Genomic DNA, 15,942 nt, shown 5'->3' with positions numbered 1-15,942 from the left:
CGCTGGTCCGTCTAGAAGACTGTAGACCCACGCCACCTTGATGTCTTCTTGGGGAAACTCGGCATCACGGGCCTCTAGATAAGCTTGACATTGGCGGCGGAAAACATGAACCTTAGCAGCTTCTCCAGAAAACTTGGTAGGCAACGCCATGGCCGGGAGGCGAACTCCGCGCTCCCTCAACCCTTTTATTTCTCCATCCTGCGCGTTGAGTCTGTCACGGATGCGGTCCACTTCGTCCTTGCTGATGGTGTAGCTGAGCGGCTGTCCAGCCGGCGCGGCTCCGGTAGACATCCTGGCCTCGGTTAGTTGGTGCTTATGGGAGGCGGAGTCAAACTGTCACGACCCAGGCGGCAGAGGCACCAATAACCATACACAGAGGCCAGAATCTAACTAATATCTTTATTGAAGGAATATATAAAGTTAATAAAAACAAGTATAGAAAATAGTCCAGAATTAGACCCTTCAGGAAAGGTCAGAATTAGTCCAAAAAAGCAATGTCCAATAAGAAATATTAAGGTCCAAAGTTGTAATCCAATAACCGAAACACTCACTTTGCCAAGCAAAGTGAGGGGAGATGACAAGGTCCTTTAGTCCATAAAACTTGAACGTGGCTAGGAAATAACTTGACACTTGAAACAAGGCTTGAACGTGGAACAAGGTAACTAAGAACAAGAACAAGGTCCGTGGAATAACTTGGTAAAATCCGTGAAACAAGGCAAGGATTAGTCCTGGGAAACAAGGCAAAGTCCGTAGGTAAACAAAGGCTGGGAAGCAAGGCGAAGGCTGGATAGCGAGGCAAGGCTTGAGCTGAAGCGAGGCTTGAATCGGAGCGCGCTGTCCAGACACAACTCGCTCCGTAGGCTGACGAATTGACTCCGCGAAGTTGCTACGCGGGCAAAACACCTATATAGAGTCCAACTTTCTCACCAAAGCGGTTCTCTGGGAATCAGCAACGAAAGCTAAACTCTGAGACCAGATGTTAAACTCCTTAAAGATTCTCACGAGAACCAATGTTAATTGGCAACATTCTTAGCTGCTATCCTCGCACTCCTGCGCGAAGCTGAATCCAAACTTCTCTGTTGTTTACAAAACTCCCGGCGCAAGAACACGGGAGAAGTAGGCTCTGGGGTTGTTTGACATACTTCTGGGGCACAACTTTCTTGCAGGTGCAAGGTTTCCAGATCTGCCTGGGAAAGATCAGGCTGAGAGGAATCCAGTTCAGACTGGGAAGGTAAAAAACCCAAGTTTTCATCTTCATCAGGAATTGCAATGTCCTGAGCAGGACTACAAGGCCCATGGTTCATCACAAATTTCCACCATTGTGGTAGCACCTGCAACAATTTAAGCCCCACTACTCTGTAGCTGTTTATACTTCCTCTTCTACCTACATTGACATACTTAGGCTGGTCAACAAGAATTCAACCTAAGTCCACATTATATTATGGAAGGCACAAGCTGAAGAGCAAGCACCTGAAAAAGTCCTGATAGTTCACATGGCACAGTGGTTAAAGAGTTGGGTTACGATTTTGGAGATGAGGGTTTGATTCCCCACGTGGCCATGGAAACCCATTGGCTGACCTTGGGAAAATCACATACTCTCAGTTCCAGAAAACAAAATGATATGTTCATCTTAGGGACACCATAGGTTGGAAATGACTTGAAGGAACTCACTACTAGGAGCTGGGATCAAAAAGACCAGGCTCTTGACTATTATGCATGCTCTCTGGGAATTGAGCTTGTTCATCCTGATTTTTTCACTGAATGAAATCTGACACCCTTTGATATAAGGGAAGTGAGGGAGATGATTCTCAGTGAAATTCTTCCAGGCTAGGTTAGATTATTTGCCACAGCAATATTCAATTGCCATTTTATCAGTCATCCATCTGCAGCTTGCACATCCCCCTGCCAATGTAGGTTTGGAAGAGAAGTTATGGTGACTGATCTTTTCCAACATGTTCTTCCTTAGGTCCACAGTGTCACTTGCCTTTTGATGCTCCTCAAGTGATTGATGGTGGTATATTTTGCAATATCTCAGCCACAAATCCAAAGATCCAGCAGTGCCAACTGATCTGCTCTCTGGGCTTCCAGAGTATCTTCTCAGACAGAGAAATGTTGCTCTGTGATACGCAGAATCAACTTTGGATAGGAGATCCACCCCATTCTCAGTCCTGTCAGAGTAAGTACGGCAATTAAAGATTTGTGATGAAGTCTAGAACTGTGTTTTGATAAGCAGATGGTTGGGAGCGGCCTGCGCCGGGCTGTGGCGCAGGCTGGAAAGCAAGCCAGCTGCAACAAATCACTCTGACCAAGAGGTCATGAGTTCGAGGCCAGCCCGTGCCTGCATCTTGTCTCTGTCTCTGTTCCATGTTATGGCATTGAATGTTTGCCTTTAGGTGTGCAATGTGATTCGCCCTGAGTCCCCTTCGGGGTGAGAAGGGTGGAATATAAATGCTGTAAATAAAGAAATTAAATAATAAATTTGAGGTTGGGATCGCTCAATGGCTTTGAACATGGCAGAGGTGTCAAGGTAATTTCTGCAGTTCCTATTTGCACCCAATACTCTTCTTCTGGAAGTGGTGTCCCTCTTGCTTTCCATAATTCCCACTCAGCTTTTTCTTTAGAAATGATAACAGGATATTTGCATTTGTTCCTCTGTTTAAGGACTTTTTATCATAATTTCCTTGCCTGGATCTATCTTTTTTGTGTGGTTGAGGAAGACAGAATGATATTTTCATTTTAATTAATTTTGGTATAGACTCATGTATAATAGGCAACACTGGGGGCCCCAAAATAGGAATTTTGATGTGACACATGGATACATCAAGAATAATTCTGCAGAGAGGGAAAAGAGCCAGTGTTGCCTGAGGAGCCTACCAGCCTTGGATGCCACCATTTCCCCACCCAGGCATCAAAAAGGACAGAAGTGGTTCTATGATGGAAAGGGTAGAGGTTCTCAACATTCAACACTATACTCAGAGATGGTTCCTTTTTATTAAAGGTTAAAATACAATACTTACAATGACCCATGGATAGGTTGAGATTGAGTTGTTGACTAAAATTTGAAGATTTATGCATGAGTATATACAATAACAAATAAATTAACAACACACTTTGGGACCCAAAGAAGCTTCTCCAATGCCTTGAAAGCCACTTTGAACATGTTGTCTGTTTCAAATGTTACATTTAAAATGTTACATTTAAAACAGACACACAAACCCCAGTACCTTAAAAAGTCAAAATGCTGCTAATCATTACCTATATTTCTTGAACAATATGGTGGAATATTAAAGGATTTAACTCTGATCTGTAACTACTTACTCGTTTTAATGAAAGAAGAGAAAATAATTAACTTGTGGCCTCTATAAATTGTAGTTTCCAAATATCCCAACCACTTTTTCCTAAACACATTTGCCTTAAAGTAAGATCCAGTGATTTCAGCAGGATTTGCTTCCAAGTAAGCATGCTTGAAATTGATTTGATAGAAGCGCTGACTTTGAGCTAAATAGATGAGCACCAGATGTTTCAACTTTGCAGATATTGTTACTTCGCATAATCTTTGAATTTTGTTACTTCTGTATTTCCTCCTTAAAGCAATTGGATTTCCAAGTTTATTGCTATCTTTACTGCCTTGCGTGTCTCCTGGCATTTTTGGAAGACTATTTTTTCCCTTAGAATAAAATAACGGGAAGAAAAAATCCCCAACTCCTGAATTTTGGCATGTACCATTCTGAATTCATATGCTTGGCCATCTGGACTTGTCCATATACCTGACTAGAAAGAAACTATGACCTACATGTAACATTTGAGCACTGCCAAATTGTGGATCACGTTTGTTGGAAATTTGTTATCTGAAGTCATATTTCTTTTTCCTGTCCCAATTCCCCTTACTTTGTGGGAGGAGGCATTTTTTAAACTGCCTAAAACACATCTGGATAGTATTCAGTCAAAATGAAAACACTTTGGTGATACTATCTTACACAGTCGTCTCTCCGTATCCATGGATTATGCACTCATGGATTTAACCATCCACGGCTTGAAAATATTCAAACATAAATTCCCAAAGGTTACTTTGATAGCATCCCATGAAGTGTGATTGGCTTCTCCAGTGTTCCCTCGGTATAAATAAAGTAATAAAATAGGATACAGTCAGGTTACTTTCTATGCAAGCTTATTGAATGCAGTTTTGTTTAAACACAAACGGCTTTAAATACCATAGAATTGCTCTCGAAGATCTAGAAAATGTTTAGGAAAAAGTATGTTCTCTTGACCTTCAGTGTAATCCTATAGTCAACTTCTGCTGGAGCAACAAGAATGATAATGCAAGGAGACATATGTGAAACTTTCTGTAATTCTTCCTTCTGGTCTGCATTTAGGAATCCAGCCATTCCAGAGTGTTCAAACACAAACTCAATTTCAACTCCTCCTGCCTCCTGAGAAGGCCTGCAGTCCAGACTATTCTGGCTTGCTGGAGGCATTCCAGATCTTCATTCTGGATGAAATGAAGGCTCGTGGCTTTTGCCACATTCAGGTATTTATACTGAATCCAGAGAAAGAAAGGGTGGAAACTGAAAATTTTATAAGCAACTGAAAAAGTTCTCTGCAAGATTTGTTCAGACCAGTTTGGCTATTGCTATATCTTCTGAGGCTGAAAGAGCCCAAGGGCACACAGTGGATTTCCATGCCAAGCAGAGATCCTAAGCCAATGATGGGCAACCTTTTGCACTTGGTGTGTCAAAATTCACCAAAAAACCTAGCATGACTTGGGTGGTGTGTCACTTTGAGGGGAAAAAAACCATAATTTCGCAATATGTATAGTTTAAATAACAAAAATGTATAATTGTAATATATAACTGTATTTAATAAATCAAAAACTATTTACTACCATTATTTCCATGTACAACAATCTATGGTACCTCTGCAGTTTCCACACTGATTTCTCTCTAGTCTAGTTTCAATGTAGTCATGAATAATGAATAATATAATAATAATATAATGGTAATAATATGGTAATATACTATAATAATAATACTAAACATAAAGACAACCATACAATAGACATTCAATACCACCACTACCTCAACAATTTCTCACCAACACCACCAGACAACGCCACAGCAACGCGTGGCCGGGCACAGCTAGTGTATATGTGTGTGTGTGTGTGTGTGTGTGTGTGTGTGTGTGTATATATATATATATATATATAGTGCATAAATAACCAATTGAGATTGGAGATACTTGTTATTAAGCATAAGCCAAATGCAATGTCATAAATTACTCAAATGTTGTATTCCATCATTGCACTGTAACTTGATCCTAGCCAATGGTTTGTTGACTGAAATAAAGGCTACTGACTGACTGACTGATAATTTCCATGGAGTAAACAACAAAACCACTGGACCAAATCACACCAAATTTGGCCATAGACAAAGAAAAAGTCATCCAATCAATCTGCATGCAGCAGCGTGTCAGCAAAAATGGCTAGGCGTGTCAGTGCTGACACACGTGTCATAGGTTGGCCATCACTGTCCTAAGCCCTGGTGTCCAGAATCATAGTCCAATGCTCAAATGACTAGATGACTAGAGTAGACATGAGACTATGTTGGCTCTCATGTCTACTGTATTTGGGACTATTTAGTATGGTTCAAGCTTGGGAGATAATGCCTGAAATTCTTGATTTCAAGTTTGGTGCAGTTGAGGAAAACTGAAGTTTTCCTGGTACTGTAGGATTTGTTTCTCCCTAAACTAGCATAACTATGAGAAATGTGGCAGGTTGGGGACAATAATAATTCTTCAAGTGACAGAAAGCAATGGGCATATAGAAAGAAAGTGTTCACCTCTCTTGATAACTCTCATGATTCTTTCCTTTTATAAATGAACAAATCAGGTGTGCAAATACATCTGTGTATCTGCCATTGGCCCTCATTTAAACGTTACAGAAAAAACAACTTTTGTCATGATGAAAGAGGTTCAGCAAAGGAGGGCAGAAACCTCAAGGCACTAGGATTTCATTTCACTTTTCTTTACATTTGCCATTCCAAAACTGGAGATAATTAATTCACCAAATGTGCATGGAAAAACCAAGCTCATTTGGTCAGCTTTGGAAAAAATGTCAAAGATACATATTTTAGCACTTTACCATCTTTGTATTCATGACTGCCAAGTCACATAACTGGTTTTCCATTGGACCTACCTTATTTTAAGGGGATGTAATAAGTTCCCCATGCCCATAATATCCCAGGCCTTGCTATTCAAAACTCTTAGGCAATCTGGACCAGAGATGGTGGTAGGTGGTGATGGTGGTGGGTGTCCTGTCTTCCAGTTTGAATTGGGATTAATTTAGCCACCGTTCACTTCCTATGAGGTCAGGCTTCCACTTCAGTTTTATTTGAAAACTAGTTAAATTGAGGGTCAGCAAATTGTAGACTGTATGCTGCTCATAACTTCCCAAATACAATTTCACAGTCTGCAAACCACCCCACTCCACTCCTTTCCCCAAAAGTGTTTAGCGAAAAAGAAACTAGATTTTTTATTTTCTGGGGGAACTGACAAATATCAGTTTAGCCTTTTTTTCCAAGTCAAAAGATCCCACCTCCCAAGTTGCCAAGGCTTGAAAAAGAAACTCACTGCAAATGACCATTGAATCATATCTAGAGATTACATATCTGGAGATTACATCAAGAGATAGATGATTTGGAAGCAAACAAGCAGGCCTTCTTACAGGTTTGTTCTGGATCCCATTAGGATGCAGTCGAAATAGATATACACACCCTAATCCCCAATTGTCAATTTATCCCCAATTTTTTCACTTTTGCAGCTGTATTTAAAATGTCCCATGTTTTTAAAATGTCTCTCCTCTCCCCACTTCGCACTTTGTCTTCAGTTTACTTCTGCTGCTCCAATCTGAATCCAAGTATGCAAAAGTAGTTTTATTCTCAGTCAACTTGGAGGAGGAGAGACAGCCATGGAATCTTACTGTTCCCAGAAAGCTCAGACAAAAGCAAACTGCTGCAGCCTCTCCTAACTTGTGTTTTTAGCTATTGATAATTTTTGAAATTCTGATATTGCTTGGTCACATGTGCCAAGGTTTTCATCGGTGAAATGTTGAGGATTGTGTATGTGTGTGTGTAAGAATGATTAACAAATATAATTTTCTAGTTCAATTGATAAACAAAACAATTTGGCTTACCCACCCCTCAGTTAGTCAAATTAAATGCACTTTTATTTTATTAAAAGAACATTCATTTTAAGCAATCTAGATGGGTAGAAGCTAATAACCCATGTACACCTATCAATCTATCTATTAGGGCCGTGTGATCAATGAAAAAGTGTTTCAAAACTCATTACAAAATTAAGGGGTGCCAGTGTTTCATTTCTAAAGTGTTTCTAAAGCATCGTTAGTGAAAATTTCATTACTATAATGAGAGTAACGAAATTTTGTTATAGTAATTGAGCAAGTGGGGAAATTTCAGCGGCTCTTTTCTCTCTAATTTTTATAGCTACTGAGGTGAAACTTGCTACAGTCGTAGAAGACATTTCCCATTGTTAGCCCATCAAGTTTCAGAACGTTTAACTTATCCACAGAGATTTGGGGAATTTTCAAAGTTTTTATAAACATTTTAAAATAAAAACTACAAGAGCTAACTCCTTGAGTTTTCATGCAATGACACAAGATTACAGAGGGTCATTCCCCCCAACTTTCAGAAATATTCACACATCTGCTGATTTTAGGGATTTTTAAAAAGTTTTGACAAAAACATACTTTTTAAAAAAGCCGCAACAACTATCTCATTGAACGTCTCTCATATTAACCAATAGAACTACCATTTCTTAAGTTTTTGGCATGAGCCATGCCCACGTGTCAGATATTACATCATAAGTACGAATTTAATGAATTTGATCAGACTTACGATGACTAATGAAAATTTTGCACATCCCTACTATCCGTCTATCTATCTATCCGTCTATCTATCTATTTATCTATCTATCTATCTATCTATCTGTCAGTTATCAGGTACACTTACACACACTAGTTAATACCTCAACTTTGTGAAGGCTCTCCTGGCCAGTCTTTGTGAAGGCTCTCCTGGCACATCTCCTTTCTAGTTTCCAGACAGTGTCACACTATAGTCCAGGAGCTTCCTCCCACCATTCATGTGCTTATGCATCGTCTTTCTTCTTGCCTTTGTGTCCCTAATTACCATCATTAAAATTGAACTTGTCAAATCAATAGCTTACAAAGAAGTTTTGCATTTCTATTGCTATACACACCCTGAGAGAGTGCTCATTCATAGGCATACATTTCTGTTCCTAGGCACTTCACTCAGTGCAACTGATGAAGTAGAACTGATCTATTAAAGGTTATTCTTTCTCTCAATTTGTCTCAAAGGTGCTACAGGATCCCTTTGCATACTGATCCAGACTAACACAACTATGTCTTTGAATTCTGTCTCCACATACTGATCATAAGAGTAGTACAAATGAACCAATATGGTATAGTGATTTAAGCATTGAACTACAATTCTGGAGACCAGGGTTCAAATCCCCTGATTCGTCGTGGGTGACCTTGGGCAAGTTACACTCTTTCAGCCATAGAGGAAGGCTCTTCTGAACAATCATTGGCAAGAAAAACATGTGCTAGGGCATCACAAGTTGGAAATGACATGAAGGCACACAGTTACACCTGAATTCTAATGATTTTGGGGAAAGCATCTTAATTATGTATTTGCATATTTGCCTGGTTGGCCTTTTCAAAAGTATATTAAGTTGGAGGTATGCAAGACATGCATATGCAAGCATCTCTGGGAAGAACAATTGAGTACAGGATATCCATAGGAAAGATTTATTTCTTGAGTTTAGGTACTTAAAGTTTTAAAAACTCAGTAGCTGAACATTTCTTGAGTACCACTGTGATAAGTGAAGAAACATACCTAAGAATCTGTTTTTGTATATTTCATCCAATGGTATAATGTCATGCTGTATAGAATGGCATGCCTCTATGGATGTTGCAGGAGCAGCTTTTTAATAGGAGATTTCTCCTTTTTTTGATGGAAAAAACAGCAATGGAGATTTCAGGTGTTTTTGTAATATATAAGGATAAGATTAGGACATACTTGGACACAGGCAAGCATCTACTATAGGCAGTGCAGTTGCTGATCCCACTTCAGATTTCAATAGCACAATTGTATCCCAAGAGTGTGCCAGTTTTAACCGACTAAGTTTTTTTGTTACTAAAAGCCATCCTCCCTACGTGTCTGAATGCAGGCTGCTTCTGTCTCTCTTTTCATCTTCCAAACTTTGTTGGTTGAGTTGTTGCAGGTTATTCTAGATTATTTAGGGCAGGGGTCCCCAAACTAAGGCCCGGGGGCCGGATGTGGCCCTCCAAGGTCATTTACCTGGCCCCCGCCCTCAGTTTTATAATATAATATTTTTATATCATTTTAATAATATATTGTATATACATATAATATTGATAATATTATAATGTTATACAATATATTGTTAATAATAATACCATATAATATTAATTATATGCTATATATTACATATAATATTAATTATATGTTATATATTACATATTATATAATAGTATAGTGGTATAGTTCAATATAGTAATATATAATGCTAATATTGTGCTATGCTAATAATATAATATATTGTATGTACATACAGCTGCTCTGAGTCCTCTTCAGGGTGAGAAGAGGAGAATATAAATGTAATAAATAAATGTAGTAAATGAATAAATACATAATTTTAGACTTAGGCTCGCCCAAAGTCTGAAATGACTTGAAGGCACACAACAACAATCCTAATTCACTTGACTATCTCATTGGCCAGAAGCAGGCCCACACTTCCCATTGAAATCCTGATAGGTTTATGCTGGTTACAATTGTTTTCATTTTTAAATATTGTATTGTTCTTTCATTGTTGTTGTTGTTTTGCACTACAAATAAGACATGTGCAGTGTTCATTTTTTTTCCAAATGATAATTCGGCCCCTCCACAGTCTGAAGGATTGTGGACCGGCCCTCTGCTTTAATAGTTTGAGGACCCCTGATTTAGGGTGTGTAGCTCATTTGATTAAGCAGCTAGATGTGTTGTAGTTTTAAGCAAATCCATCTGAAAACTCTCATCACTCTGTGTCTATATGCTGACAGCTTCCATCTCTCTTCATGTTCAACCAATATTCCTAGATTTTGTTGGGGTGGAAGAAGGGGATTCCAGGGTCTTTAGGATCGCCAGCTCCTTTTGTTAAGCATCTCATCAAATGAAAAGTAGGTAAAGCCAGAGTTTGGGAAAGTTGCTTTTGGACTCTAACACCCAGGGGATTCAAGGAGAGAGAGTTCAAACAGTATTTTCCCAAGCATTGAGTAAAATTTACCATTGCCAACTTTCAAGGCAAGCAAACACATAATACAAATTGAACCTCCCTTGCTCAGAATCTAAAATACTTCAAAATTGTGCACATGAGTGGCTGAGATAGTGATGCCTTTCCTTTGTGATGGTTCAGTATGCACAAACTTTGTGTCATGTATACAGTTATTAAATATATTGTGTAAATTTACCTACAGGCTGTGTGTATAAGGTGTGTATGAAACATGAATGAGTTTTATGTTTAGATTTGGCTCCTATCTCTAAAATAAACTCTCTATATGTGACATTCAGATATTCCAAAATCTGAAAAAATCTGAAATTCAAAGTACCTTTGATATGGGATAGTCAACCTGTGCTAAGCTTAAAAAATGCATCTACTAAAAGTTTTGGTTTTGTTCCATAAGGTGAATACATTTGAGCACCTGTTACCTGTTCCTGTCTGTGGTGATTCTGCTGTCCGGGTTCAGTGTTTGGCTGTGGATCGTTTGGGGGTGAACGTCACGTGGCGAGTTTTGCTTGAGGATGTTCCAGCAGCTTTGCTTCCTGACTTGCACAACATTGGTAAGGCTCAATGTTCCTGCTAGTGTAGTTTGCTCTCCCAAGACCATTGGATGTCTGTCATGAGAATAATGTGCAACACAACATCTAAGAAACAAGGACAGATTAAGGTAGTTTAGGTCCTGGCATCATGTACAATGATGAAACTACTTTAAAGCTCAAAAGCAAATGTGGACACCTTTAGAGATCTCACAACTACTGAACATAAACATGCTAAGGTTGCTACCTCCAGTGATGCTCAGAGGCTGATTGAATACCCTCTGACATTTTGTAGTTAGAAATTGAGTCATGTGTGTCTAGATAATATCAGAATGTGGTCAAGATGACAAAAGTTATGAATGACCAAGAACAGACCAGACAGATAAGGCTGGAGCCATCTGCTTTTGCCTGGGCTGAATGGAAAGAGCAAGATTCCTCTTCTCTTTCCTTCCTACTGAGTTATTTGAATACAAACTAGTTTTGTACATTTATTTCAGTGTGCAGTAGTTGAAGAAAACTGAACTTAATGGGGGAAATGGGAGAAAAGAGTGAAACTTTTACATCTGTAAAAGTGGGATAGAGGTTTAATCAGGATTGTTCTTATTAAATCAGGACAGTTGGAGGTACATGATCAAGAGATATAATGGTTTAAGCAAATGAGATCCTTCAACTTGCTTGATTTTGTGAGAACAATGGTTGAGAAATGTAGCTGAAGAAAGGAAAAGTCAAATAAAAAGTAGTCCTAAGAGATTGAGCCTACAACCCCTTCCTGGAGAAGGGTAAGAAAATGATAGTTTGTAGAGTTTTGACAAGGTAAGGGACTTGAAACCAAACTTGGGAACATCTTTATGCCCACACTTTGCTTGTTATTGAATGATGGGGACATGTTCTTCTCAAACACTATTCGTTTCTGAATCTCTTGTTCCACATCCTCTCCCTGTACCATTATGATGTTATTCCTTTTTCACACAGAAAAAGCAATGGTTGGCGCAAATCTCATTGGTCGTTTTGAAGAGCTGATCCGGAGTGGTGGTTTTGTTCTTCACTTGGACAACAAGCAATTCCAAGCAGACACATCCTTCCGTTTCTCCCGAAATGAAGATTATGATATATCTCCCCAAGTTCATCTAGAGTGTAGAACTGGATTTCAAAAAGTTTCAGCTGCTGAGGGAGTGTCCTCAAATCTCCAAGGATGTGGTATGTGTCTTCTAGGCTTTGCCATTCAAAAATCACAACAATTTGCAATTATAATATCAGCTTTAGCTTTATATGGAAATTGGGGTTTGACGAGTCTTTCATTTTCTCTGTTCAATAGAGTTGGTACTCAGCAAACTAAAGGGACCGCAAGGGGCACTCAGTCCATCCAAATCTCAGGATTCACTTGCTTTGAGCCATTGCTCAAACCACTACACCACACTGGAATTTATGCACAAAAGATAGTAGTTTATTTAAAACAATAGTGCTGGTCCAGATGTGAATGATCAATCTGAGCAACTGTTTTGGAAAATCTTTTTAACAACAGTGTTCAACATGTTACAAATTAAAGGAAGAATGTATTTTAAAAAGTATATCTTGAAAAGTAGTAATTAATCCATAAAGAAAATAGATTGAGCCACCACCAAGAAAATACTATTAATACCGTACCCTTTTTATATCTTTTTTTTTCTTAATGGAAATTACCAGTAGATTGATGATGGGGTCAAAATGTTATGGCACTGCTTACCATAGTTTTCCTTGAGATTCTTAAGAGCTTATTAACTTTGCAGCTTCTAATTTCTTTTCCTTGATTCGGAACATTTTCCCTTTAGCTTTGGCCATCTTTTAGTGTTAGGCCCTATCTACACGGCTAGGTAATGCATGTTGAACTGCATTGAATTGGATTATATTTCTCTTCACTGTTATATAATCTAGTTCAATCTTCACTGTTATATAATCTAGTTCAATCTGCAGTGGTCTTAAGGTTCAGTCTCCGACTTTACACTTCACTAATCACAACTTGGAAAGTTCCCTTTGAAAACAATTTGCTGTGGTCTTAAGCCCGTAAATCAGAAGAAAATAACCTGTTGGCTGCATGACATGTACAACCCTTAAAATCTTTTATGTTGCCCTGGAATATTTTTTTTGCCCTCATATGTCTTCTACATAGGCTATGGAGGGCAATTCCACCACTTCTGAACATCACTTGGCTCCTGAAAGGCTAAAGAAAATTGTTCAGATTTTCACATATGACTCCAAATGTCCTTTTGGGTGTATATGACTACTTATTACTTCCAGTTGTTAAAAATTGCCCACCCAAATCCAGTACCAGACATGGCCTAGAGCAGTAGTTTCCAATCTTTGGGCCTCCAGGTGTTTTGGACTTTGACTCTAGGAACAGAGAGAATATGGCGGAATATGTGACCCACCACAATTTCCTTTCCTCCCACAATTGCCATTCTTAAATGAATACAACCCCAGCTGTGTGTCATCACCAGCAGCTGGTGGCTTCCATGCCAGAGAATAGTAAATTATGATAGTTTTAAATCTGAACTTTAAAGAATATGTCCAAACTGCTCAACTTGTTTAAGGAATAGGATTCAGTGACCTGGATAGCTTCCTAGGAGTTTAGATTCAAGCTTAAGAGTAAACCTATCTCCCCATAGACATGGAAACCACCTCCATTGAAAAGTCTGTCCACACACTCTACTCTGACTTTGCAGTTGTAGCATGGTATTGTAAGAAGGATGCAATTAACAGCATAGCCATTAATGGACTACTACAAGCTACTATTGTAAATGCCCAAAGTTCAAGTCCTTAATCATCCTTAATCATCACCCTAAACCAGCAAAAAGTATCCAAGATTGTAGAATTTTGTTTTGTTTCAAATCACTTGGTGAGTTGTTGCCAATATTTGGGTTTCACTTAGCAGCCTTTAGTACTTCTGAATCTTTTCTATATATGAATTTGGAGAACAGTCTGATGCAACTGTATGTAGGACTGTGTCCTGCCAATGTTTAGCTAGTGTCAAATGCAGAATGGAATGCTTCAATCAAAGTAGGAATTTTGGGCAAGAGAGGAAAGAGACATATGGCAGACATTAGGAAAAAGAACACCCATCCCATTAAACAGGAGCACATGATATTGAATGGCATGGGTCACTAAAGAATGGTGGATTTAAGAAAAAAGGTTAATATTATGGGAAACCAAGATGAAAGAGATAAAGAAGATGGCTGGCATTGGCCGGAGCATAATTGGGACAAATTGTTGGGAGAATTGGGAGTTTGCTTAATATTGTCAAAAGGTGGGTGTTCATGAAACAACAGCAACAAACACAAAGAAATTTTATTTTTACCTGCCTCTCCTAATGGCATGAGGCAGTGTACAACAAAATCAAAACATATCGACATAAAATACATACAATAAAATACATAGGTAAAAACACACAATTATAAAAACATACAATGGACACAGGGTACAAAGATAAACATACAGTCGTAATAGAATGTAAACCCAAAACTCATGATGCAAAGTTGACTGGGTAGGCCTGCCGGATGAGATGGGTCTTCAGTTGGGTCTTTACTTCTGACTGCTCATTTATCAGTTCTGGCAGGAAGGGCTCCAACAATAAAGGAAATAATGTCTTTCCTTGGGAAGGTTGCCTAGGAGCACTAGAGTGAATGTGCTCCAAATGTATATATGAGAGTGACAGGAACAAGAGAAACAGGTCACCAGAGATGTCAGGACTTGGGCATCCCCAAAGGGTAAAAAACTAATGTATCTAAATAGGAGAATATGGTGGATTTGAATTCCCTGTAGCCAATGAAGTGGAAAGAATCAGATTGAAAGCAAATGTGATCAAGAAGTTCCTGCAAGGTTCATGTATTGTTTTGCTTTGACTTGTTATTGGAAATAGGGACATCTTCCTTTGAGTTTTCGCCTTCTTCCTGAACTAGGAAACAGTCTACAAAATAAGTCCCTGCTTTGTATCTTCCAGTTCATATTCTCAGGACTGGCTGCAATTTCTTAATGGATTAGCGCATTTGCTTCAATATGGTGGAGCACTCCAATTTGTCCATATGAGAATTCAATTGAATGTATACTTGGCTGTGTCTCCAAGTGGAACTTTGAGAGGCCCTTTCCGCTCGAAGCGCTTGCCCCTCTTTGACAGCTCTTGGCACCAGGAGAGGCTTCGAGGACATTCAGTTCTAGTGATCTTGCCAACACAAAAAATCCACATCTGAAGTTAGATTGTCTTGCCAGGTAGAAACTTTAGTCCCTGACATCTGGAAATGACCTGATATCTTATTATTGTTGTTTCCCAAACCTTTTCCTTTCATTAACATATGAAAGGGATTGTAGAGCCATGATGCGCCTTGAGATATACAAATAAAAACAAACCCATTTCATTTCTTTGGTATCCAAAAGGACCATACTCTCTATAAACTGAGATGTCAATATTAAGACTAAGATATATTCACATGGATAAATAGTTTTCATGCAAAGTAAATAAAAAGATGTGTATTCCTCAGATAATTATTTGAAAAGCAAACTCTACATTTTGCCTTGTCAAAAACATCACTCTCATTTGCTCCTGTAATTCATATCTTTTTGGAATAAGAAGGATTGTTCATATTGTGACATGATCCAGCTAGGGCTCCTGTACCTTTAATGGTAGGAATTTCAGCAGATGATGTTTTTATGAGAAGTGATATCATCTGAAATTCCATCTTCTGCATCAATTTTTAAAAGGAAAGGAACACTGCTCTGTTTTCACCTGGTAACCCTGAATCCAGCCAAATGGTGATTAAGTAGCTGGAACGATATCATTGTCTTATGTCAGCGCAAACAACAGAAAGCCAAATCAGAGCAACGACAATGTTTTCCCCTGTGCTCTGAATCTGTGAATGCTCCCTTCCAGTTTTGAGTTCCTTTCAAACTCATGCTGAAATGAAGGTGGATAAGGAGATTTCCTTAACTGCTTACCCATCCTCCATATGAAATGCACAGTATCGTTGGGCGTAATGTTTGGGGAGTTATGAAAGTTGTACTTAAAAAA

The 15,942-nt window shown here is 38.8% G+C and overlaps 1 protein-coding gene across 1 annotated transcript in view; it reads left to right on the top strand.

The window, feature by feature from the left end:
- Window positions 1-15,942, top strand: part of tg (thyroglobulin) — a 157,299-nt gene that overhangs the window by 40,349 nt on the left and 101,008 nt on the right. The window contains exons 17-20 of the mRNA XM_062980017.1: window positions 1,967-2,176; window positions 4,374-4,528; window positions 10,775-10,931; window positions 11,880-12,104. Coding sequence (XP_062836087.1) covers window positions 1,967-2,176; window positions 4,374-4,528; window positions 10,775-10,931; window positions 11,880-12,104 — 747 coding nt within the window. The remainder of the gene's footprint in view (window positions 1-1,966; window positions 2,177-4,373; window positions 4,529-10,774; window positions 10,932-11,879; window positions 12,105-15,942) is intronic.

Source organism: Anolis carolinensis, chromosome 4 (assembly GCF_035594765.1).
Source record: "Anolis carolinensis isolate JA03-04 chromosome 4, rAnoCar3.1.pri, whole genome shotgun sequence".
Taxonomy (NCBI): Eukaryota; Metazoa; Chordata; class Lepidosauria; order Squamata; family Dactyloidae; genus Anolis; species Anolis carolinensis.
Note: the sequence above shows the minus strand (reverse complement) of the source record. Positions and strands in the feature narration are given on the sequence as shown.